The sequence below is a fragment of the Podarcis gaigeae genome, assembly GCF_964106915.1.
Source record: "Podarcis gaigeae genome assembly, chromosome: 1".
Classification (NCBI taxonomy): domain Eukaryota; kingdom Metazoa; phylum Chordata; class Lepidosauria; order Squamata; family Lacertidae; genus Podarcis; species Podarcis gaigeae.
Window position 1 is genome coordinate 24,048,759 of NC_139678.1, and position 25,601 is coordinate 24,074,359.

The window sequence follows — 25,601 nt, forward strand, 5'->3', positions numbered from 1 at the left end:
TTGTTTCTGTGTCCAGTTAAAGGTATTGCAATTGACTTAATAAAAAATTAAATGGCTCAGGGCCCCAATACTTGACGGCATGTTCCAGCCTGGCCCTTGTGATCATCCTTTCTAGGATGCTTCTGCCAGGTAAAGCCTTCTCAGCTGTGCTGCTCTCCCTGCTCTTGAAGTCCATCAGAAACCATATTTACTCCATTTTCGTTTGACTCTGACCTTCAAGATTTATTGAGATAGTTGCTAGTTAGGCTCAGGAAAATTTGGTTTGTGAACAGTGTGGGATCATTTACTTGCTGCTGTTTTTAAGACTGAAGATGACTTTCTAATTTTATTTTCCTCTGTTAATGCATTTGCCAGTGTTGACATGTCAAGTGCTTTGTTAGTTTTGAATTAAGAGCAGTTCATAAGTGAAGGTAAGCAAACAAACACCCGTACTCTTACTGCATGGTAGCCAATAGCTCATCAACCTATTACTTTACTCAGTCTGCCACAGCTTCTAACCCCAAACCTTCCAGGCAGCTGACCAAAATTCCTGAGCAAAGCAGAACTAAGAATATTTCCCCTTGGAAAGCAAAGAAGTCAATGGTTACTTGGGATACCCGGGCACTTGCCTTGGTATTTGCCAAAGCTTCCTGTCATAGACTTGCAGACTGCAACTCTGCCCAACCAGCAGGCAGAGGTTTTCAACCTTTTTGAGTCCACAGCTCCCTTAACCAACTACATTCTTTCTGTGGCAACTCTGTGGGGCTCAGGAACCCAGTTGTGTCACCTCTTGCCTACAGAGCTGGCAGCCTCTCACCCTTTGAAAAACACCCTCCCTAGCTGAGGCCTCCTCTCTTCTCCTTTGGGAGGCAGAGATGTGAGAGGGCATCAGAGGAGGGTGGGAGGGAAGGCAGGAAAGAGAGACAGAGACCAGTGTTGCCTGTGGCACCCCTGACCATCATTCAAGGCATCCCAGGGTGCCACAGTACATTGGTTGCAAACCACAGCAGTAGTGGCTTCAGATGAGGTTCCATCTCGGAAAACAACAAACTCCACAGCCAGCACTCAGCTAGCCACAACAAATCTCAAGTGTGCCAGAGGAGCCGGTACAGTTGAGAGAAACCATACTGTTTCCTTTATGCCAATGGCATTGCTGCCACTTACTGTAGAGTTGCCATATTTTGAAGAGCAAAAAAGAAGATGCATTTGCTGACTTCTACTTTTAACCATGGGATGCGGGTGGCGCTGTGGTCTAAACCACAGAGCCTAGGACTTGCTGATCAGAAGGTCGGCGGTTCGAATCCCTGTGACGGGGTGAGCTCCCGTTGCTCAGTCCCAGCTCCTGCCCACCTAGCAGTTCGAAAGCACTTCAAGTGCAAGTAGATAAATAGGTACCACTCCAGCGGGAAGGTAAACGGCGTTTCTGTGCACTGCTCTGGTTTTCCAGAAGTGGCTTAGTCATGCTGGCCACATGACCCGGAAGCTGTTAGCGGACAAGCCCCGGCTCCCTCAGCCTATAGAGCAATATGAGCGCCACAACCCCAGCATCGTCCGCGACTGGACCTAATGGTCAGGGGTACTTTTACCTTTACCTTTTTACTGTTAACACTGGATCATTATGATGACTTTCATTTTGCACACCCATGAAAAAGAGGACACATGGCAATCCTAAGTCTTCCTGGCACTGTGTGGAGGTGGAACAGGGCAGCAGTAAAGTCAGGGCTGTGTAGGCACAATGATGGGAATGCCTGGTGGCCTCCACTGATGTGCCCAACTTCACTGTCACCCTGCCCTCCCCCAGCCTAGTATGGGGCAGTATTGCTCCTTTCATGAAGTTGGCACCGCCCCACCATGCCTGCCACTCCTTTCCATGCTCAGATCTTTTCTATTCAATAAACAGGAAGAAGTTGTGCTCCCTTTTGAAAGAGGCGACTTGAAGGGGGGAATCATTTACCGAGTCTTACCATTCATTGAGCCACCCACCCACATATCCCAGCTTGGGATACCATACTTCCACTATTGCAAGGAATTGCCCTGTGCTAAAAGCTGGCAACATACCAGTAACATTGGAGCACCTCCAAATCTCTTGGAACAGTCAACCGTTGTTTGCCAAGGTTTTATTCATAACATTTCAGATGGCCAATTGTTTTGCTCAGGGAATTTGCTTACAATTTGAAAGTTAAGGGATTTAGGGGCCAAATAATGGAAGTAGTGTCACTCATCCTGCCTGTGCACTAAGCACTGTTCGCTATCACGTCTTGGATTACGCATAGGAAAGCTCAGGCATATTGCGGTGATTTTCACACTTGGATGGAAATAAACTGGTCTGAAGGAAGCATCTTCTCCTTTTCATCTATATTTAGGTATGCAACAGACTTCTGTGGCAATTACAAAAAAAATTTGATACAGCATCCAAAATAGAACCTTCCTTGGTTAGCACTGAAATGTGTTTTTGAGTCATTATTTATAAAACTAAGCTGTAATTTTCGGCGACTCGTAAGGGATTTAATATTTATCCATGTTTCCATATTTGCTGAAAGTTTTCACTGAAGCTCTGAATATTCTAATCAAAATAAACTCCCAACCTCGTAAAACAACAAACCTAAATTGCCCGGTGCTTGTTAATTTGAAGTTCATGAGCTGAAACTAGTGCACAGCTGTGCAAATCCTGTTAAATTTAAATAATGTTGCAATGTGTTGAAAATGGTCACTTTCCTAGGGCATTCTTCTCTACTTCCTAAATGGAATTTTCTGTGAGAAGGAGGGATGTGGTGTGTGTGTGTGTGTGTGTGTGTGTGTGAGAGAGAGAGAGAGAGAGAGAGAGAGAGAGAGAGAGAGAACACAACTGCACATCTTTTCTGAGTGCAGTTTACTCTGACTGGCAAAAGCTTTCTAAGCTTTGCTACTTAAGGCCTTCTCAAGTAAGGGGTGGAGAACCTATGCCCTCACAGATGTTGTTGGACTCCAACTCTCATCATCCCAGACTATTGGCTGGTGCTTGCTTGGACTGATGGGAGCTGGGAGTCTAGCAACATCTGGAGGGCCCATCCCTGTTATGTGGAGATGCCACAGACAGAATTTGGGATCTCTATAAAAATATGTGCTGTACCACTAATCTATAGGCCCTCCAATGGTTCTCATTTGCAATAGGTAGAAAGCAGCAAACTCAACATATGGTAGTGGGGGAATCTTACCTTAAAACTTGCCTCCAACAATACTGATTTCACAACAATAAAAATCTGATTTTCGGGGTGTGGGTGTGGAGATTATGACCTAGTTCTCACATAACACTAAGTTTAGCGTGAATGTGTGGGTTCACGGAGAGGAGATTTCAGGCACTTTGCTCCTCATGCACCCCGTGGGTTCTGTGTCTAAGTACTCTTGCGACCCACTTGGTATGAAAAGTTGGAATTTCCAACTTAGAAGGACCAACCAGCCTACTCAGGATGAGGCAGCTCCCTATGTAGGAGAGGGAGGGTGCCTCTTCAGTAAAGCAAGCACTGAGAAGATGAACTCTTTTAACTGTTGGTTTCAAGCAGCAGGGCGTTTAGATTAAACAAGGCAAGTCCACATCCAAGGCAAGTACAGTATTTTATGTACCTAGTGGCTTTAACATTTTAACATTCTGAATCCTGTTAAACCTGTTGGTGAAATGAGAGCCCTCAGTCCCTATTATCTCCCATGCCCAACTGTGTTGCTACGGATTTTATTTGAATCACATAGCAACAGTGCTTTATTTCCCCAGGGCTTGCCTTATAAAACACAAAATTTCACCTGGTGACACCAAGCCGCAGTCCCCAGGAACAGATTATACCTGGCTTCATTCTGTAGATGCTAGGAAGAGAAATCTGTAAAGGGTTTTTGCCCTGTTTGGTGACCCACTCTTTCTGCCAGATCTTCCTAAATTGCAGCCATTGCTTTCGGATTTAATCCTGTAACCCTAGACGTACAAAATAAAAAGACTCGGAATGGTGGAGGTGGTTTGTCCCTCTGCACCTACAGATTCCTTTCCTTGATAGGCAAGCTTCTACCGATCAGATCTTAAGGTATATAACATGGTCACCACCCGAGAAAAAGCAAATGTGGGGAAAATGTGCAGGTAAACAATGTGAGGAGAGCAATAAATTATCAGAAACAATCCAGAAATGTAGGAAGGAGTTCAGCAATATTGTGTTAGAAATATTCTGTTAGCGCAAGAATTTCTTCTTGCCCAGTGGAACAACTTCCCCTCTCTTCCCCACTACACACTGTTCTGAAGGATTCTCCTGACTCCCCCCAAGCTGATTTGGAGGATGCAGAGGGACCGGGGGTGGGCATGGGGAGCCTTGTTCTGCAAGAAGTCCTTGCATGGGACTATCATGACCAGTTAGTTGAATCCAGGTTTGTAACTTGGGTTGTACAGTGGTACCTCAGGTTACAGACGCTTCAGGTTACATACACTTCAGGTTACAGACTCCCAGAAATAGTACCTCAGGTTAAGAACTTTGCTTCAGGATGAGAACAGAAATCGTGCTCCGGTGGCACGGCGGCAGCCGGAGGCCCCATTAGCTAAATTGGTGCTTCAGGTTAAGAACAGTTTCAGGTTAAGTACGGACCTCCGGAACGAATTAAGTACTTAACCCGAGGTACCACTGTAATCAACTAAGTCCTGCTTAGAGTAGACCCGTTGAAATTAATCAGCCTCACTTAGTTATGCCCATTAACTTCAATGGACGTACTCTGCATAGCATTCAACACCACTGGTAGCTTTTTCACACAGGGTGGCTGTAGCATGGTGGTTATTTGAGCCAACAACTATGTTGAGATTATTCACCATGGCCAGCTGCTCACGAGAAGCCCTTTCCTCATGGTGCCAACCATCATTGCAGTGCCACGGCCACAAATGGTTTCCTGCATTTTTCAGTCATGTTAAATTCACCCAGGATTGCCTGGGGAGCAGGTGCCACGAGGGCAAAATGGTCTTCACCCAGTTGCATTTTGAAGCAGTAATCACACTGCTGGTTGCAGAACGAGGGCAGACACCAGATAGCCTGTGTTTCTCCAAAAATCTTTCCAGTGCCCCCAACAGCCTTTCTCGATTTGCAGTATTATTATTTTTTAGTAAAACATTTCATTTTTTGCACATACTGCGGCAAGGATGTTTTACTAATTAAGGAAGACTAGAGTGATGCTCTTGGTGACAGGTGATATATTTTACCCAGACAATGCAAAACTCACTTCTAACACATTTGCCAGGCTAGAGGAAATGCTTCTGAAGGATTGAAAAGGACACAGGAGACGGTGAGTCATGTCTCCAACGATCTGGTGAGAGCTTTTGCTGTTCCAAAGTATCGGATAGCAGGTTAGGTTTGCTTTTGTATAGCAGAAAAGGCTGAATTAGCACAATCAAAGCAAAGTTGCTTGATTGTAAATATTTTAGAGCTCTTCATTGTACACTGAGATTTTCCTACCCCCTACTGGACATACGAAGAAACAGGCCAGTCAATGTTTCCAGGAATGGCAGCCGCTGTCTTTCATTAGATAATTTAAGTAATTTGAAAGTTACCATACTGCTTAGCCTTGAAAGGGTCACTAGATTAGTAGGTCCTCTGTTGTGCTGAGGTCCTTTCAGAGTGCATTTCATTTTCTCATGAGCCTGAATGCTGAAGATTAGCATTCAGAAAGGGTAGACTTAAGAGTGTTAAGGTTAATGCATTGTCAGTTCTCTTCATTTTACGCTAAGAAACTTTTTTAAAAATCAAAATGATAGTTGAGCAATATTTGGATTGGATTTAATAGACAAACATGCTTTTATTTTCAATAAAATAACGTAATCGTCCTGGCTGTTATTCCTGGAAGACCTGCTCCCTGCCTTGCTGGCTTTTTTCACCTGGCCTGAGAGGGTGGGGCCCGGACTGAGTCCAGCTACAAAAGCTGAGGTGGCTGAACAGACTCTTGAGTTTGGGTATTGTTTTGGGGTTTTTGTTGGGGTGCGGTGGGTTCTGCATCTGTTATTATTCTCCCAACTGTTTAAAATGTTTTGAATGGTTTTTAACAGCTTTTTAACTTGCGTGTTTTTAAATTTGGGGGGTTTGTTTTTTGAATTGGGGGGCGCAGGAAGCTCCGGGGGGGGAGAGCGGGGGCAACCCCAATCACAGTGGTTCTGGGCAAGAGGAGGGATAGTGGAGTAATGGGGTAGGCCAGGTAAGGGGCACACGACGCAGGCAATTAGTGACTGTGCCCATATGCCAGTCCCTCCACCTCCAACCTGAGGAATTTCAATTGCCCTTGGAGCCAGCCCTTGGGTCTTCAGTTGTTGTTCCTAAATGCCAGGTCTGTGCTGAGTAAGACCTCCCTCATCCATGATCTGATTCTGGTTTGTTTTGTTTTTGTTTCATTATATATTTTGTGTTCTCATTTTGTATTTTTATATTGTGAACCGCCCTGTGGTCTTTGGTTGAAGGGCAGTATGCAAATTTAATAAACTAAAACAGTTTAATAACCAACAGTAACATTTTGTCTCTGCAATTTAAACCGCAATTTAAACCAGCTGGCTTTCCCTCAGCTATCTGCAAATGGAACTTGCCCGATATGTGATTAAAAACAACAACCCCCAAACTACTAGGTTTTTCCTACTCTTATATATATCTGGGGGGGGGGGTTCTTTCACAGCTTCAGTTCACTGTGGAATTAACTGATATTTCTTCCCAGCGCTGTTAAATTCTGTAGATGTCCTAGTGGGAAATTAAGACCCGCTCTGGAGAACAGCTGAAGAAAAGAGGAAAGCCACACTGAAATTAAAAGTGCTTTTTTGTTGCAGCCTTTCTAATCTGGTTTTATAAAAACCCTTATGAAAAATTTACCAGTCCTAGTGAACTGGAGGCCAATACAATCCCTGCAAGTTGGAAAGCAATATATGCCAATAGAACCTGTAGGATGTGTTGAATTGCTGAAGTCTGGAAGGATTTCCATGTGTAAATTGGTCAAAATCCCTTCTTAGAATCATAGAGTTGGAAGAGACACCAAGGGTGGTGTAGTGGTTAAGAGTGGTAGTCTCGTAATCTGAGGAACCGGGTTTGCATCTCTGCTCCTCCACATGCAGCTGCTGGGTGACCTTGGGCTGAAGTCTCTCAGCCCCACTCACCTCACAGAGTGTTTGTTGTGGGGGAGGAAGGGAAAGGAGAATGTTAGCCTCTTTGAGACTCCTTCGGGTAGTGATAAAGCAGGATATCAAATCCAAACTCTTCTTCTTCATCATCATCATCTAGTCCAGCCCCCTGCAGTGCAGGAATCTCAACAAAAGCATCCATGACAGACGGCCATCCAACCACTGCTTAAAAACCTCCGAGGAAGGAGAGTGCACCACCTTCCGAGGGAGTCCATTCCACTGTCAAACAGCGCTTAGAACAGCACTTACTGTCAGAAAATTCTTCTTCATGTTAAGCTGAATCACCTTTCTTGTAACTTGATATAATGATATTTGTCTGTTTGTTTATTAAATTAATAATGCATTTGTTTAGAGGAACATCCAACGCTTTTTCTGGATAAGGTAATTTTGGGAGATGGAGTATGTGCAACTAGATGAAATTTTGGGGAAACAGCAATTCCAAACTGCTGATGCAAGATTACTGCCGCCGCCCCCCCCCCCTTATCTGCTCCAAAGAAATAATTAAAAAGCATCTTCTCCATTCAACATTGCTCTCCCTGTAGAGAACACTCAAGATTCCATCCTCCAAAGAAATGTGTATATTATATGTGTCCTTATAATACACTTAGCTTCTGTCTCCAGGATTCAGCAGCAATGCAAAAGAAGGATTGTGAAGTGTTCCAGTGGGAAATGGGCTTTAATCTCCATTAGTACTTCTTCTAAGAACTTCTGATGTTTCTTCACATTGATATTTTTGGGGTGCAGATGGGGGAGTCAGTTTGCCCTTTGACAGAATTAATGAGTGAAGCCTCCAATGGGATTATCTTCTATAGGTATATTACCCTTTCTTATTGTACTTAATGCTAGTAGGAGCTACTTTTTTTAAAAAAAAAGAACATTCCAAAATGAGCCTTATGTTAATGAATTCTTTGGCACTTAGTTGCTTTGAAGCTAAACCTTTAGGAAGAAGTAATTTTTTAAAAAAAGCAGCAGACGAGTTTCCGTTGCCTTGGCTGTTTTGATGCTCATAATTACGTATGGGAAAAAGATTTTACACATTGCCCATACACACCTAAAGCACTCCGTCCAAGTGCACGGGAAAGTTCCTCAAGGTTTCTGACCCAATCTCAACTTTTTTCAGGTTTTCGACTCAATACCCAAGTAGCCCAGATTCTTTGCCTCCTCCACCCCACCTCCACCCCCCGCTCTGCAGGTTCCCCCACCGCTTAGCCATGGAAAAAGCCCATTGGAGGACAGGTGCCCAATTGCAGCCACAGATTATGGCACCATCTCCCTTTCAGGGGGACTCTTGGGCCATGCATGACTATTGGCAGACAAAAAAAATCAATGCTGTGGTGCAAGGACCTGAATGAGCCCCATCTCAAGTTGTAGCTACCTTGAATTGGGGACACAATAAGGCAGGGTTTTTTTTGGGGGGGGGGATTTCTGAGCACCTGCACTTCAAGTAACCATCCAATCTCTGAGCGTGGGTAAGGCAGTTTCCCCAGCTACCAACTGATAGGATGCATGATATGAAGGTTTCACATTTTCTACAGGCAGGGCTTAGCTTGGCAATCGACGTAGTTTCTGTATGAATCTGGGATCTTAAGTAGAGTTAAGGCAGCAAACCAGTGTTAGCTGTCATAGCCATGGTTAAGCGTGGCACCAGACCAAGATCTTCAGAATGTCTCAGCTTCTGTATGTGAAAAGTAAGATCCTAGATGACCCTTTGGGTCCCTTCCACCTCTGCAGTTCTACAATTCTGTGTTCTACTCCAGTCTCCTCTAGCATGTTACAGGGGCAGGAGCAGATCTCATTCCACATGCAGATGGGTTTTGTGGGTCTTGGAACAGTGAAGCGTTACTAGCCTGCTGACCCACATACTAAATGGTGCACTGTTTGGTCATGGTTGGGGTAAGAGGCTTGATATAACCATATTATATGCTAAATGGGCAGGAATAGCAGAGATTATATTCATTTTATTATACACTTTGTTCGGTGTACATCTGCCACATTTTTAGACAATCTGCCTCTTTATGAAGGTTTTATCCCTCAATTGCTGCTGCATCTACCATTGGCCCGCTAAAGCACCGATGATCTGCTCTTCTGTGATCATGTACTGATTAAACATTTTCACTCAGTTGGCATTCCAGATAATTGAGGGGTCAGTTGATGTGGATTTAGACTGGGGCAAAAGCAGAGAGGTTGAAGGAAGAAAGCTAATCTCTTCCATTAGCGATAGCTTTTGTGACTTCATATTTTTAATTCAGTAATAAAATGCCACCATTGCATACTAAATATAATTCAGTAGCAATTCTTGTACACAATGAAGAAAAAAAACTGGGGGAAAGATTTCTGTTATCAGTGTTACATATTGTTCAGCTACGAACTTTATGAAAGCTGTTCTGAGAACACCAACAATGGCTCACTTGAACCTGGGAATTGCTGTCCTAGAAAAGATTAATGCTCTACAAGCTTAGTATCTCCCCAGCACAGTGTCGTGTACTGGAACATTATGAGAAGCATATAAAAGCTGCCATAATTTCTGGCCAGTTGGTATCATGGTGTAGACCACAGAAAAACATTTCATCTCCTCTTGGCAATTGAAAGTGATTGTGCTTATATATTGCTGCTAGAGAGCCTTTGTATATTTATCTGTTGCTTTCTTTTTTTTAACTATAGGTTTGCATTTGGAATAATACTCCTATCAATTAGCAATGCTGCATTTAATCTAATTGCATTTTTAATTAAGTCTGTAATATTCTGTCTTTGATTTAGGTCACTTTGTGAAAGGCAAGGTGTGCCAAAACTCGAGATCATCTCGGTTCACACACACACACAGATTGAAATGTGTTGCACAACTAAATTCATTTATATGGCTTATATTTATCAAACATCCTCATTTCTGCTCCATGTGCTCCTTGAGTGCTTTTGCCTGTCTAGAGCAGGGGTCAGCAACCTTTTGCAGCCATGTGCCAGTCCACTGTCCCTCAGACCATGTGGTGGGCCAGACTCTATTTTGAAAAGAAAAGAAAAAAAAGAACGAATTCCTATGCCCCACAAATAGCTTTTAAATAAAAACACATATTCTACTCATGTAAAAACACCAGGCACGCCCCACAAATAACCCAGATAAGTTTTTTAAATAAAAGGACACATTCTACTCATGAAAAACACGCTGATTCCTGGACCATCCACAGGCCAGATTGAGAAGGCGATTAGGCCGCATCCGGCCCCTGGGCCTTAGGTTCTGGGCCCATAACCAAACATATTATTTTTATTCAGCTCTGGCCCTTGAGCTGATACGGCTCAACTTGACTTGAGCCCAGCAGAGCATAATCCCTGAGTCTGCAGACAAAAGGATGAGGCAGGTATGGCTACATTGCTAAACTTTATTTCTAAGCTATACCGAGAACACACAAATATACATCTTGCCTCTGTGAGAGCAGAGAGCAACTCTAAAGAAACGAAAGAACAAAGAAACAGGAAACCAGTGAACATCACATCCAGTCTCCCTTTCCCGTGAGAATCCAACAGTAACCTGACTGGAATGAAAAACATAGTCTTGTGACTAGCAGCTGCTGTTCAGTGAGGGAAACAGAAACTAACAGCCTACCCCTGGTCTAGAGAATGAGATAATGCCTCTAGGGGGCATTTGGAGGAATGCATGTAAAATGGATTGCCTAGAAGGAGGAAAGAGATGTAAGCCTCTGGTTTTTGCATGGCAGGAATGTAGCCTGCTGTGTGAAAATGAGAGTCATGTATGTTGCTCCACCCACTTTGCCCCTGGCTCCACCTACCACAGCCACATGGTCCCTAGAAGGTTCCCCGTGAGGAAATGCAGCTGACAGGCTGAAAGTGGTTCCTCACCCCTGATTTAGGGACTCTGGAGTTGTGGTACTTGAATAGCAGGCCCATCCAATGTGTCAGGACAAACCATTGCAACTGATGGGGAGTTAAGATTTGGTTTCTAAGAAATGATAGCACAGATTGCTGTTGCGGAATATTCAAGCCTTTGCAGTGTGTGTGTAAAGTAGTTCTTTGGCAATTATCTGTGACTTTGTGATGAATATGGCCCACATCACGCGTAAGGCTCCACGTGATTGAGATTATAAAGACGTCCTCTTTCTCAAATGAACTTCTCTTCCAATAGGCTGAGTTTTCTCCTAACACAGTCAGCATTCATAATTTGCATTGATGTCATAGTCATGAGAGAAACGGAGGCATTTCTTTATTTTCTTTCCTGTTTCAGGACAGTAGTGGATGGCATGATGGAGCAGCGGCTCTTACCTGACCTCCTGACAGCAGAGTTGATGCTGCTTACCTTCAGGGAGAGTGGCAAGGCAGCAGGAAGGGCAGTGTGGTGCAGATGCACCAGCAGAGTTAAATCTGGAGCTCCTGCCACTATGATTTCTCCGCACTGCCCTCCCCGTTGCTTTGCCCCTCGCCCTCTCAGTAAACAGAAGTGACTCGGCTTTCGGGAGGTCAAGTAAGAACTGCCATCCCATACACCCCACTGTCCACCACTGTTTCAGGATGTATGCGTCAACTTTTGAAAGGAGAAATGTGAAAGAGGGGTTGTTTTTCAAACAAATATGGCATTGGGTTAATTTTAAAATCAACATGAAATGACACATTTGATTGGGACAGGAACCACACGATCCATTCATTTCAGCATTTTTTAAAAAATCAGGTAGAACTCCCGCATATCAGAATATGCTTGCATAACTTGAGAGGTGACATTTTGCATTCTAAGATGCGTTTGGTTTTAATCTCCACCCACCGCAGAAATCTCCATGTCGTTGCTGTTGGACCCACACCAGTAGCAAAATGCGCCTGGGGATTTTCGAACGCTTCCTGAATGTGCACACAGTCTAATGCCTTTTTTTTAAAACCTGCTTTTTGCTTTATCATCCTGTACTCCAAAGTAAACCGTGTTCTGCACTGACATGCAGCTGGCATAATTTAGCACATTTGTTTTCCTTGTAGTTAGTAAACAATGCAAGAAAACTTTTGTCGCTGCCAAAGTTTGCCTAATACTGTATTTGCGGTTGGCATCCGTTTCTAGCTACTGATGAGCTTATGAAATTGATTGTTTTCTTCAGACCAATAAAGCACTCCGCCCCATATCACTGATGGGTGGCTATGGAGCTGCTTGTTCTGCAGAAGCATGGTCATAGGGCAGGGCTGTTTACAGGTCACGACCAGATGTGCAGCAATACATGCCATTGCATGCATTACCTCATATGGGTCCCCATGTCTGTGAATGAGTTGGGTGCAATAGACTGTTCTTCTACGTGTACAGCAGCTTATGAATGATCCTGCAGCTACCCTGACCACTATACGTTCCGTCAAGTTTTCTTCTCTACACAGCCCTGGACACATTTTTTTTGTGGCCTCCTCTGTTGTTGCTAGAGAGAACAGCTGAAGAAAATCGGCACAGAAGTCTGCATGCTGAAAAACCTTTTCATCTGGGCATGAAGTGATAGAAGATTGCCTTTCCTTCCAGAACAGGAAGCAGCGCCAGTCAGAGCAGAGGGGAAACCGCGTGGTTGCAAGTCGTCCTGCAGCCAACCCCGTGTTGGTTTTCCTCCTCTTTGGTTTTTCCATCTCTGTTGGGGGGTGGGGTTCCCACACCCACTTTGTATGTGGCTTTTAAAAAACAACAGTGCAAAAGATTTTTGGTAGTTCCTCAAACTTTGATGCTTCCCCACGCACACTGTTACTTCCCTCTTGTTTCTGAGTAACCGTATTTCAACTCTGTTGATGTTAGCACAGTACCGGGTGGCGGGGGGGGGGGGTCACTGAGTTTGCTATTAGAGGGAGTGAAGCCTTCATCTGTAAAGGAGGATGGCATAGACATCAGATAAATAAGTCCATAAAAGGTGAAAGAAATTGTGTGTGAGAGGATGGGCGGTTGTGGGAGAAAGAGAGAGAGAGAGAGAGAGAGAGAGAGAGAGAGAGAGAGAGAGAGAGAGAGAGAAGAGTGGCCATTACAACCTCTTAGGTTGTGTGCAGTCTGTATTTATTAACAGATTGCAGGGCTTTCTACTCCATTACGTTATTACCCTTGAAATTGAACTGCATTTATAACAAATATGAAATATGTATTTTTAACACTAAAATGTAATTTTCCAACATAATACCCAAAATAAAATGCCAAGAAGCTATTAGCAGCAAATTGAATTTTTGCGGTATGTAATTTAGCATAAATAGTGACAAGTGTTTCACCTCCCTCTTCTCCCCTGCACCCCTCCCCACCACCTTAAAAATGATCCCATTAGTCATTCAGTTTAGAAGCACAGAGGCAGCAGTCGGCAAGGGTGTGCATTTTTATGTCTGCTTCAATTGCACACTTCATTTATTTGAACATGGCATAGGCGGCTTTCCCTGTCACGCAGCATCACTAGGCGATTAGCAAGTTTCGCCCTAGGGCAGCTGGGACGCTTTGCTGGGGCAGATGTTCTTTTCAGCTTATTCACTGGCCATTCTTGGTTGTTTACCGTTGTCATGGCTACCCCTATTTCCACAGCAGCCGCGCGGCCTCCTCTTGGAGGCAAGTGAATATAGTTATAAAAGGATCATATTTTGCTCTGTGTCCCTTACTTGCCATCTGTCAACCAACTGCGCATGATGGATTCAGAAACCGATTAGGGATAACGGCAAACAAGTGATGATCCTTCTATTAAAAGTAACAGTGGTCCTGATGCAAATGGCTTTGTGGTGCCTTTGCGAGGTTTCTGCCCCCCCCCCCAATACATGGTTCTCAAGCTCCCTATATAGGCACAGAATTTTAATTCTTACTTGCTGTGGCACGGGGGTGGGGCATGTATGATGTCCTATTGTTGTGTTTGTGTACACCCTACGTACTAAGACTTAGACTGTCCAGTCTGCTCTTTTAGCTCACACACTTGCTACAGCTTTATGATCTGATACATATCGGTAGGGATTTCCCTTCAGGAATAGCACTTACACACAGTGTTCGAAACTCCCATTGTTCTAGGCGCATTTTGTGACAGAGAATTTCATTAGCGCAAGCAGTTTCTGAGCTCTGGGCACGCAGTACTGCACCAAAGATTTCAGATTAAAACCGCAGAGTGGAAGGAAAGGAGGACCTTTTTCTGCTTCCCCACTTCCAGCTACTCTGAAGACTGGAGAAGAGACCCTCTTAAGAATATTAGGGGGACGGGCAGGGGGAGGACTAGACCATGTGAAAAATGAACACAATAACTTAGCTGCGGTTCATTCATTTTCAGCTTTGTATTCTTGTTATAAAAAAAAACGCACACCTAGATATTCCGTTGTTGCGCCCCATAACCTAGGTTTAAGGTGCCATTTAGCTCCTAGCTTTCATATCTCAGTTTCTAACATTGCTTTCACACGGAGTAATTGCCATAGAGCTCAATGAAACTCTTGTAACTAGTATTCCAGGCAAAAGGGAGGGTTGAGTGGAGGTGTGGAAAGCACACAGAGACTTCTCAGTTCCTGAATGGACTGCATGACTCAGAGCTGTGAAATAAGGAAATGGGGGTCAGATGAACTCTATAATAATACCTCTGCATGCAAACACTGTGACTTGGGGGGACTGGAGCGTACCCTGAGTTTCACAGAAATCTCCATCACAACTCTGAAAGGAATTCATACACATAGAGAAAGAATATTGTGGTACATATTTAATCTTTTGAAGGTGCCACAATACTCCTCCTGTGTTTGCTTGTAATGCAAAAAAGATGTTTGGACCACATGTGCCATCACCCCGATTGTTGGCCATGTTATCTGGAAAGGGTATGATTTGGACTCCAGTGATGACACAAGGCTGTTGGAGGGTCCTTAATAAGCTAATATATGCATGAATTATGTGAACCCTCAGATTGGACCTTTCCTGCCGCTTTGCTCCTCTCTTCACAAACCAGGACTCAGCACCTGGCCATAGCCTCCTGTTGAGAGCCTCCACTTGAGACTATGATTAGCTACTTCAAAACAAGCTGGGATATCAAACCATGGTTTAGTTGACTTAATATCCTGGCTTGCTTGGAATCCGCTAACTGTAGTTTCTGGGTGCACATGTAATGGGAAACAATGGTTTAGTGCTGAATCCTGGGTTTTTCCTGCCACTTAAATGCAGAGAGGAGCAAAGCAGCAGGAAAGGAGCTGTGTTGAGAGTACCGTATTTTTTGCACCTGACTGTAAGACACACCTACGTAGTGGCTGGATTCCTCTGGAGTAAATAGGGGGATGTGTGTTCGGGTGCTGCTCCGCTCCGCTTTGGACATATCTTAGAGGCTGCCAAAAGTGCCCTGCAGGGGGCTCTGGCCACATCTCCGAGCGGCTGATCTCCCCTGCAAAGGCAGCCGAGACACCAGCTGGCGGCTGGCTGGGAAGTGCATGCGTGCGGGAAGTCCACCTGATTGACAGAGGCGATGCTGCTGCTGCCGCCTTCACCGCCACTTCTACTACACAGCCCAGCCTGGCCTGACTCCGGGGAGGAGGTGGTGGTGCAGCAGCACTCGGACGGGAGGGCTCTTCCCCTGTGCCCCTGAACCCCAGCAGCCTCCTCTCTGCAGCCTTCCCTCCTCCGTGCCGCACGATCTGCTTTTCACCCCTGCACTCGGGCAATTCGTCTCCAGGAACCACACATTCGATCCATAAGACACACAGACATTTCCCCTTATTTTTTAGGAGGAAAAAAGTGTGTCTTATGGAGCGAAAAATACGGTACATCCCCTTTGTGTATACCCTAGTTCAATAAACCAAGGTTTTTGGTTTAGTGTTATCTGAGAACACAATAATGGCATGGCTATCCCAGCAGGAAAATGCAGAATGGTGGCCAATTCTGTAGCATTGGGACCACATATAATAATAAATAATACACAAACTTTTTATAAATGCGAGGATCTTTCTTTTCCCAGTTTATTTAATCTTACTTTTTGGTAACACTCGTCACTGTGGAGATTCCGTTCATTCTTTAAATTAGTGGGAGTGGAAATTGGTCCACTTGTAAATTAATGTATTTATTGGTTGATTTTTCCAGATCCTGACATTGATGCTGCCACTGCCATGATGCTTTTGAATACTCCCCCTGAGATACAAGCAGGTTGTGAGTAGATATTTCTATAGCCTATAGCACCATAGATATGTAAGCCTAACCTTCTCTTTCACAAAGCACACAGACTAGCAGGCTTAAGAATAATCATTAAAAAAAAATGTTTCTGATTGAGAAACAAGATTTCTCAGTTAGACCATTGCAAATTCTCTACTTAGTATAATTTTGTGGGGTGGTTCCTGTGCGTAAAATTCTGTGTCTAATGAGCGACAACAATTGTGTACCTCTGATTCCCATGACTAGTTGCATGTATTAGACGTATACAATTGTCAGTCGTAATGAAGCGTAGTATCCTGATAAGTATTTTCCTTCTAGAGCACAGGTAAGACAGTCACACCTAGGGCCACCACTAGAAAATTATGTTCTGCTTTCTGTTTCCACTTTTTGGGGTGCCTTTGAGAAACTTGAAGAAAGGAAGAATTAAAATTATATTCACTCTTTAATCTGAATGTTAAACTTGCATGGCTGAATCAGATCCGTTTATAAAAAAGATCAGAAAGGTGGCTTTGTCAAAGGAGCACTTGAACAGGATTTCCCCACCAGCGTTTTCCTAGTCCAGGTATTCACTCTTCTTTTGAAAAACCTATTTCTGCACTAGAGAGCTCTTATCCAGATTATAAAACTTACTACATCAGAACTTTAATAATAGATACTAGCTCAGACAATATATTTTGTTTTACATGCAAACAGTCCCAAAGCCTAATAGCTCCAGGTACATGTGGACAAATGAAATGGGAACCAGATCGTTACAAAACAGAGCCAGTGGAAATTCCTGTGATGGTGGTGGCTAGAATAAATGTCTCTTGTGGGATTCTCTGCCTGCCATGTGCCTGGTTACCAGGTTCACACATTGCATTGGTTCACATGAACATGTGCTCAGGGAGTGCCAGGATTGTTGCTTGTAGGAGAAAATGGACTGTGTAAAACAGCATATAAATACTCCTTCTCTAAAAAGAATAAACTGAGGACAGTTCCTTGTTATCACGTGGAATAAGTCCTTGATGAGTCTTGGGTGACAATCCTGTTGTTGCTGTTGTTTTTACTAGAACTGCTTTTCCAATATCTACAGTGGTACCTCGGGTTAAGAACTTAATTTGTTCTGGAGGTCTGTTCTTAACCTGAAACTGTTCTTAACCTGAAGTACCACTTTAGCTAATGGGGCCTCCTGCTGCCGCACGATTTCTGTTCTCATCCTGAAGCAAAGTTCTTAACCCGAGGTACTATTTCAGTGTTAGCGGAGTCTGTAACCTGAAGCGTCTGTAACCTGAGGTACCACTGTAAAGGTGGCCTGTAAAATTAATATGTACTATGTCAGTAATTCCTAAATCTGTCCCCTAACCAGAGACGGCATCACAATATGGCATCTGCTGAGGGGCCATTGCTGCTGATGGTGCAGCAGTCATTGCTGCAGTCATTGCTGGGCAGCCACCATTGCTTGTAGTTGTCCGTAGTGGCCCCAGAGCTAGACTGTGACATTGCGGCAGTTGCAATAATGGCCACCCACATCAGAGGAGTGCCACCACTGCTGTCTCTGCTCCTCTTTAGTAAGCCACCCACCCACCTGTTCTGCAGAGATAAATAGAATAAACAAGACGACAGGGGGTCATTAGCTAGCAGGGGGCAGGGATGTTGGCACATTAGGGAAGCCTCCTGAGGGGGCTTCCTTAAGCCTGACCCTGAACCTTTTTATTTCTATTTTATTTGATAGAAAGCGTTAATAATAGCTTGGAATCAATTGTTCTGTTTTTGAAGCTTACTGCTACATACGGAGCTTCATTTACCAGTTGACTAAGCCTGGGGGGGGGGAATGGCTGGGATCCAATGGTGCACTAGCGGAAGAGGGGGAGAGGAGCCCTTGATTTCTGCCGATATCGCGCTCTCCCCACCACTGTTCCAGCTACAGTCCTGTGAACCAAATCCAGGCCATTTCTCAGGGTTCCTGGCCCTCGGGATCAGCATTTGAGGAAAGTGAGAGGTTCTAGTGTGGACAGAGAGACTAGACCCCTCCCTCCAAATTCCACAAGCCGAACGCCCCTTGCAGTAGTTGGGACCCAAATCTATTTTGCCTAGTTTAACCTGCTTTTAGATTCTAAGCAAATTTCCAAAGCGGCAAACAGTAAGTATCCGTAAAGCACAAACTAAGTTTAGGATATATCGTGGAGTGAAATCAAGCACAGCAACATCATCAGACAACAACATCATCATCAACAATAAAAGTAATAAGCGTCAGATAAAAACGTAAATAAAACAGTCTTCGCAAAAGTTTTCCAGAGTTAACAAAGTGTTTAGTTTGGCCTTTTGAAGCTCGGGAAAAGAAAACAGTCTTAATCAGATACCTAATGCAGCACAGAGAAGACAGCTGGGGCTCTCTGGGGAGCACATTCCATATACAGACTGTGCCACCTTTCTCTGGTCGCTAAATTCCTCGCAGGGCAGCAAGAGAAGGGCTTCTGGGGCAGATCTTAATGCCTGGGCAGGTTCATACGGGGATGAACAGTCTTGGGTCCCAACCATTTCACTTTGAATGGTACTTGGAAACAGGAAGCCAGAGAAGCTGTTTCAAGACTGTGCAAACATAGGAGCACAACAAGTGTATTGTTAAAGGGGAAAGGATATGTTGCTCTTTTCCCCTCCTGGCACTGTTCCTTCCTCCCCGCTAAATTTTTATATTTTTCTTCTATCAGTGTTTCCAGGGTGTGTGCGGGTGTGTGCGCGTGCTTCCAACCATGTATGATAGTTTCCAGATAAAAAAGTGTGCAAGAACTGAGTGAGCTGACCAGATATTTTATTTGATTTTATTACTATACAGATTACACCACGGCACATTTGACCATCATCTTTTGCACACAGTGGATATAAAGTGCTAAGATAAAAAGATGGCTGTCTTTCCATCCTCATAGCTATAATTGTAATGGGATTTCTAAGCTCAGTTGGAGATACAGAATGGTAGTTAACTCTCCAAAGCAAGCCTATGCCTTTTCTCATTTAAACTATCTGACGTGGTTCAGAATTTGCACCCTGTTTTGTCACCGAAGAGTCACTTCTGGAAACTCCAAGCAACACGCAAAATGTGGCATGCTTTCTTAATTGTGCAAAACAAACCATAGTTGCAAATCACTGTGTGGTTCCTAAGGCTTTGTAGAGGGGATAGTTACAATGAACAAGTCTTGTTGTTCATTGTTATCTTTAGTACTGTACCATCAATGCATGTGGTGCTTTGCAGAGTGGTATAAGGATCGTGCTCCCCCTCCTGTCTCCTTACTTGGCTGGCTGGCTTTAGGATGGTGTTGGAGATGCCCTGTTTGTTTCCTCCCCTTCCACTTGCCAGTGCTTGATTGAGCATGCAGTGTCAGACTGAACACATCACGACTGTGCACTTGCTTGCTCCAGAGATTGCTGCTGATTATTTGGTGGTTTGGATGACAGAATAAGATTAGAGAGAAGCCGTGAACTCAAAAAAAACCCTGGCCTGTGAAGTGAAGTCAGGGTTTTGGAGAAATACGTGCAGAAAGAGGAGTAGCATTATATTGGTCAGCAAGTTATTTTCTGCAGGGCTATTTTGAAATGGAAATGTTGTCATAGCCTGTACCCCCACCCCACAAGCTCTATGTAGGGTCATCTTATTGTCACGACTGGCACCCCTTCCTCATCTGCTTCTTGGTGGGAAACTAGGTATGATGGGGGGAAAGGTGACATTCTTCTTGACATCTGGATTTGACCTAACTGCCCACTCATAGAGTTGTGGTTCCAACGCAGAGGGGAACAGCAGAAGAGAATGGATGGTCATAGAGGACTTTGACTGCCAAGGATGGAAGCAGTGTGACAATATGTAATCAGCAAGAGAGAGATTTTGTAGTACTAGACCAGCCTTCCCCAATGCAGTGCCATCCAGGTGTTATAGACTACATCACTCCCAATCAGCATGGTCAGTTGTTGGGGATGATGGGAGCTGTAGTCCAACAATATCTGGAGGGCACCAAGTTTGCTAGGTGAGAGCTTCTATAGAACTCTATGCTAACATGGTTAATGGGTATCACTAAGCATAGGGAGGGAGCACCCCTGGAGGTATTCATTTAATTCTCATTGTATCTTTAAGGGATTACCTTGGTACCACCTCTGTGGGTTTCATACCCTTGATTTCTGTTACTGGAGCAATTTATTCATGTTAAAAGACATTTTTTATCTTACTGGTCCCAGGACACTAGGGTCTTCTGCGCTGACTATTTCAGCTTTCTCTGAGAGAAAGGAGTCATTTTTCAGAAAATGGCTAGGACTTGGTTTGGGCCTTTATAGAGGCAGGCTGACAATAGTTTAGTGGTTGGAGGTACGGGGGTCACAAACAGGGCTATGCAGGGAAGTAAGGACAGATAAACAGGTGTGGAAGGCCATGGACATCTTTTAAGGGACCCCTCCTACATCAGTGCCCTTGTCTTGGTGGACTTTCCTACTGAGGCAAGCAGAGCTACTCTTGTTTCATGCAGAATATCGACATGAACATTTGCACTAGAATAACAGCCCTCAGACCTCTTTTTATCTTCAGAGTTGTTTATACATTCCAGGGGTAAAACAGTGTGTGAAGTGGCTGAAATGGCTGAACTACCCCTGGCAAGTTCAGTGTTCTTACCCATCTCTTTTGGTTCATTGTAATAGCCACATGAAACTGCCATCATAGATGAGGGAAGTCAGTGGTTCCATTGGGCTGGGCTGGACTGGAGGGATAATGACATGACTGGAGTCCTCTAGATAGATTATTGTCACTAGATAATAATTCTTTAGATCTCTAGATTTTGTAGATAAAATATATCTAGTTAATTATATTTCAGAATTACTCACTTTAGAATTATTATAATCCTATTGGCTGAGTTGAATGCCATTATTTATATTTTTAAAAATGTTTAAGTTAAAGGGAACCACCTAATCTCTACCACGCATACGCAACCTTACTACGCATGTGCAGTGGGGGTTATCTTCCAAGCAACTTCCATATATAGTACATGGCAAACCACTTTTTGAGAGCAGGAAAACTTAAAAGAGTGAATGGAGGACCCCACTGTTCAGAGGTGTAAAAACACCTGCTAGAGATGTTTGAGGAGTTTGCTTTCTGTGAATTCCGGTGGGAAATTGTTTGATATGCACCTGCCAGACAAATGTGTGGAACGGGAAATGAGAAATTTATCCTTCAGGTTTTCACTTCCCTGAATTTTGCAGTAGCACAATTCCAAGCTTTGAAAATGCACCCAAACAAAACGTGTGTTTTAGAACATGCATTTAGAATTGCGTACATTGAGAGAGAGTAATATTTGAAGTCCTTTTCATGCAGAGTAATGTGAAAATGGGGACGGAACCTTACGAATGTACACATGTGGAATTGACGTGTACTGACAAATTGATGAATCCATCTTTAGCTGGTATACACTTATCTCTTCCTGTCTCTCTCTGGATGATGGTTCTAATAATCAGCGACACTGCTAACTGCATAGGCATAGGTTGTCCATGCCACTTGTTCTTTATCCACTGTGTGGAGCTGCTAGCTCGTGCATTGAGATCTGCCAAATCTTAAATGGTATGGAAAGCACTACTAATACTAAAAGGCACAAACATTTTTAACTCAAATTTTCATTTTGATTTGCAACATGCCCTGCACAAATTGCTGAGAGCTTCAAAGAACTTTAGGCATTTATATAAATAAAAAAAATCTTGACCTGGCAGCCCATAGTGTACCACAAAGAAGAGTAGAACGGAAAAGGGAAGACATAAACAAATATAAAATGTAGACATATGATACAGATTTGCAGGCATGTTGCTGACGCAGAGGTTCTTAAGCGGCTGCTGACAATGTTGCTAATAAAAAATAAAAAATGATTCTCCAAGGATTAGGTTTGAGGAGGGATTTAATGAGGCGAGTGTGCAAAAGGAAGCTGAAGTAAGAGATCAGATAAAAGTAAATAGAGTTTGGAGTGGAAGCAGTAATAGTGAGCATGAGGACCAGCCTGTTATGGCCGATGTGCCCAAATGGGGCAACAGGGACCATTAGGAACTTGAAGGGCATTTCCCAGGTTGAGACAACACAGGCTGGGGCAGGCAGCTGAGTCATTTGATAGTTTCTTTCATTCATTTTCCTAAATTGGTATCCCACATTATCCTTGCCATGCGTAAGGTGGATTGAAAAAAATCCTTTCCTGGGCTGCAGCAGATATACAGCTCCTTATGGCTTTACCCCAATTAGCTATAGTGTCCTGAGCAATCAGTAGCAGGCAAAAGGATCTCCTGCAGCACAAATTCCAATTAGTAAAAGGTAAAAAAGGTAAAGGACCCCTGGACAGTTAAGTCCAGTCAAAGGCAACTATGGTTCTACGGCGCTCATCTCACTTTCAGGCCGAGGGAGCTGGCATTTGTCCACAGACAGCTTTCCAAGTCATGTGGCCAGCATGACTAAGCCACTTCTGGCACAATGGAACACCGTTGACGGAAACCAGAGTGCATGGAAACGCCGTTTACCTTCCCGCCGCAGCGGTACCTATTTATCTACTTGCACTTTGACGTGCTTTCGAACCACTAGGTTGGCAGGAGCTGGGACAGAGCAACGGGAGCTCACTCCATCGTGGGGATTTGAACCGCCAACCTTCCGATCGGCAAACCCAAGAGACTCAGTGGTTTATACCACAATGCCACCCCTGTTCAATTAGTAGCGGTATGTGCAGGTAGGGCAGAGCTGCCCTCCTGACACCATCAGGGCTGCTTATCAGGTTGTGGTCACCTGACGCTTCCATCACATGGCCCTTATCTCGCCCCATCCCAGTCCAGGTTTGCAGCAAAAATGCTGGTGTCAGGAGGGTGTTTCTGCTCTACCCTACTACATCCCCTACTACTAGTTGCCATCACAGAAATGAGAAGTACCACAAAAAAGTCGCAGTTTCAATCTCCAGCACCTGCAATTAAAAAAATATTCGGTAGCATGACTGAGGGAAGACTCCTGTGTCTACTACCTCTGTGCAGGAGGCCGGGAGTTGCTGCTAGTAGATTTGTAGTGGGCTGGGTAGACCAAAGGTCTGGCTTCTGTATCCCAGGTTCCAGCTGCGCTGATGTTGACTTGCTTAATGCAAGATCCGAAATAATGGCTTAAAGTTGATTTCAGATTCTGGGCTAAGTGGGAAATCTATTTAGCTTTAACCGTTGGTTTAGTCGGTGCTGATGTGGTTAGACTTGTGCTTCTGAACGGAGGAGGTGGTGGGTGAAGGAAGTTTGCAATCCCATAGCCTGATTAGGAACATTACATCTGTGCCTGCATAAAGCAAATGTCATTGGTGCAAAAGTGGCACACAGTTCAGCAGCCGCCTTGGGCATTTGATGTCCATTTCAATTTGAGTGCCATGAAGCCTGAGCATTGGGAGGCAACGTTTTCCCATGGAACAAAGACGTTTCTATTGAACACTCTTGAATACATGTATAGGGCCTCTTTTGAGCTAACTTCAGTTTCCTCCAAACGATCCCCCTTGTTGTGTGATGGGTATCCTTACACTGTGGAACATCTGCTGGAAATATCAGCAAAAGCCTAATTGTTTTAATGGGCTCGAAGTGACATTTCCTTAGGACAAAAAAGGAAGGGGAAAAAAGATTATTTTGCAGGAAAATGTACAATTTTCTGTCATCTGATGGGTGCAACAAGAGTTAAGGCGTGTAAATTAAATCTGTCGTTCCTGGCAATCCTTTGCTTACAGTGTATGCTAGCGGTTCATGCAATTAATGGGTGCCTTATTTATTCTGTTCCCTTCATCCAATATTAGATGCTGGCAATAGAAACTAGAAGGTGGATTCTGATGGTGCAATTAGATGTTACAGGGCACGGATGGGGAACTTTTGGCCCACCAGATTGTGTTGGACTTCAGCTGCCACCAGCCCCAGCCAGCATGGCCAGTAGTAAGGGATGATGGGAGCTGGAGTACAGCAACATCTGGAGAGCTACATCACTAGGGAAGAGGAGGTTGGCAGCAGTCATGTGCCCCCATAACATCTGGCTAGATCCCATGACTGACATTTATTAGAAGACACTATATATTGTTGTTCTACCTGCTTGTATTGTGGTTAAAAATGGGGGGGGGGGGGGAGAGATTGGACCACAATCAAGAAACTGTGTTCCACAGAGATGCATGATTACTTTTTCTTTCATAGAATCTCTTACGTTTTTAAGGTGGGCATTACTGTAAATAGGATTTCTAATGAATATGTTGGTGGGCTGACTGTTTTGTGGCAAATTTTTCTGCTGTTTTATCCGTCTTGGCTGTTTTCCTTGTTGTAACAGTTGTAGAATATGAATTGGGGGGGGTGCTTATCTTGTAAGCATCCTTGAGCACCCTTTTAGGAGCCGAAAGACAAGGTAAAAATAAATAAACATTATGCGAAACCTTGCCTTCATTTTAATGTGAGTAGGGAGTTGCTTTGAGCTAAACAGGTGTCTGAAACACAAGCACATAGTTTTACAAGGGAAATTGGGGAGAAGTGGGAACATATAAATTAATTGCCTCATTTTTGCTGATTCTTTCTTTCTAAGCACAGTTCACTTCATTTTCACTCAACTAACATTTAAGGTTGCCTCTTTCAGATCTTTAGTCAAATTGTGTCCGTTTCTTGAGGGGTGGGGTTATGTTGGGGTAGTTTGTTAATGTATTTTTAGAAGCTAAGAAGAAAAAGGAAAAAACAATCAGTTTATTCGAGAAAGTGCCTCTCTGTTTCTGAGTAATCATGCTGAGGATTTTGATGTCACCCTTAAGATTGCTCACCTTTGGAAGGAGTTTCTTTTGGCGTTGTATATGTGTTTCCTCACAAGTAAAATATGTGAGATCCTGTTATCTTGAGAGGCCATGGATTGAACTTGGACACCTTACAAAGATACGTCCTATTCTCTGACACAGGGCAGAAGATGCACCAGGGTCAACTGGTAAATCTCTTGAGTGATTTGGCATACATCGGCAAGAGTTTTTGTTTCCCACTTGTTTAACAAAACATTCCCCCCACACCTAAATAAGACTGCTGAAATGAAGAAAGCTAAGTAGGAATGACCTTTATGTGTGAAGGGACTGTGAGCTCAGTTCACTTCTGGTACAAAAGAAGAAAAATTCTGGGTTCAGAATATTCTGTGTATCATCTGTAATTCTGTGTATCGTTTGTGTGTGGCTCTAGCTGGTCAATCTTCAGGTTCTAGTAAGAAAACAGAGTTGATCTGGCAAGTATTAAGTCTTTCCACTCTTATTCCACCTGCACATGTTGACTTCTCCCAAGAGGTCAGTTGCTGGAGTGAGATTTGATCAGAGGAGCTCTCATGCTTTGTCAGTATGTTGCACTGACTGATCTATCACAACTTTCTGTGGCTACACTTGACTCATGAAATATCACATG

The 25,601-nt window shown here is 43.8% G+C and overlaps 1 protein-coding gene across 9 annotated transcripts in view; it reads left to right on the plus strand.

The window, feature by feature from the left end:
• FOXN3 (forkhead box N3) overlaps nt 1-25,601 on the plus strand; it is a 193,323-nt gene that overhangs the window by 146,549 nt on the left and 21,173 nt on the right. For 6 of the 9 annotated variants that reach the window (XR_014563497.1, XM_083735609.1, XM_083735607.1 and 3 more), the window contains exon 5: nt 16,137-16,202. The exons of 1 other annotated variant lie outside the window; for it this stretch is intronic. Coding sequence is in view for 7 of the 8 variants with exons in the window: in XM_083735609.1 (XP_083591735.1) it covers nt 16,137-16,202 (66 nt within the window). In the remaining variant the exon portion in view is untranslated. The remainder of the gene's footprint in view (nt 1-16,136; nt 16,203-25,601) is intronic. 2 more of the 9 variants (XM_083735611.1, XM_083735612.1) reach the window with 1 other exon arrangement.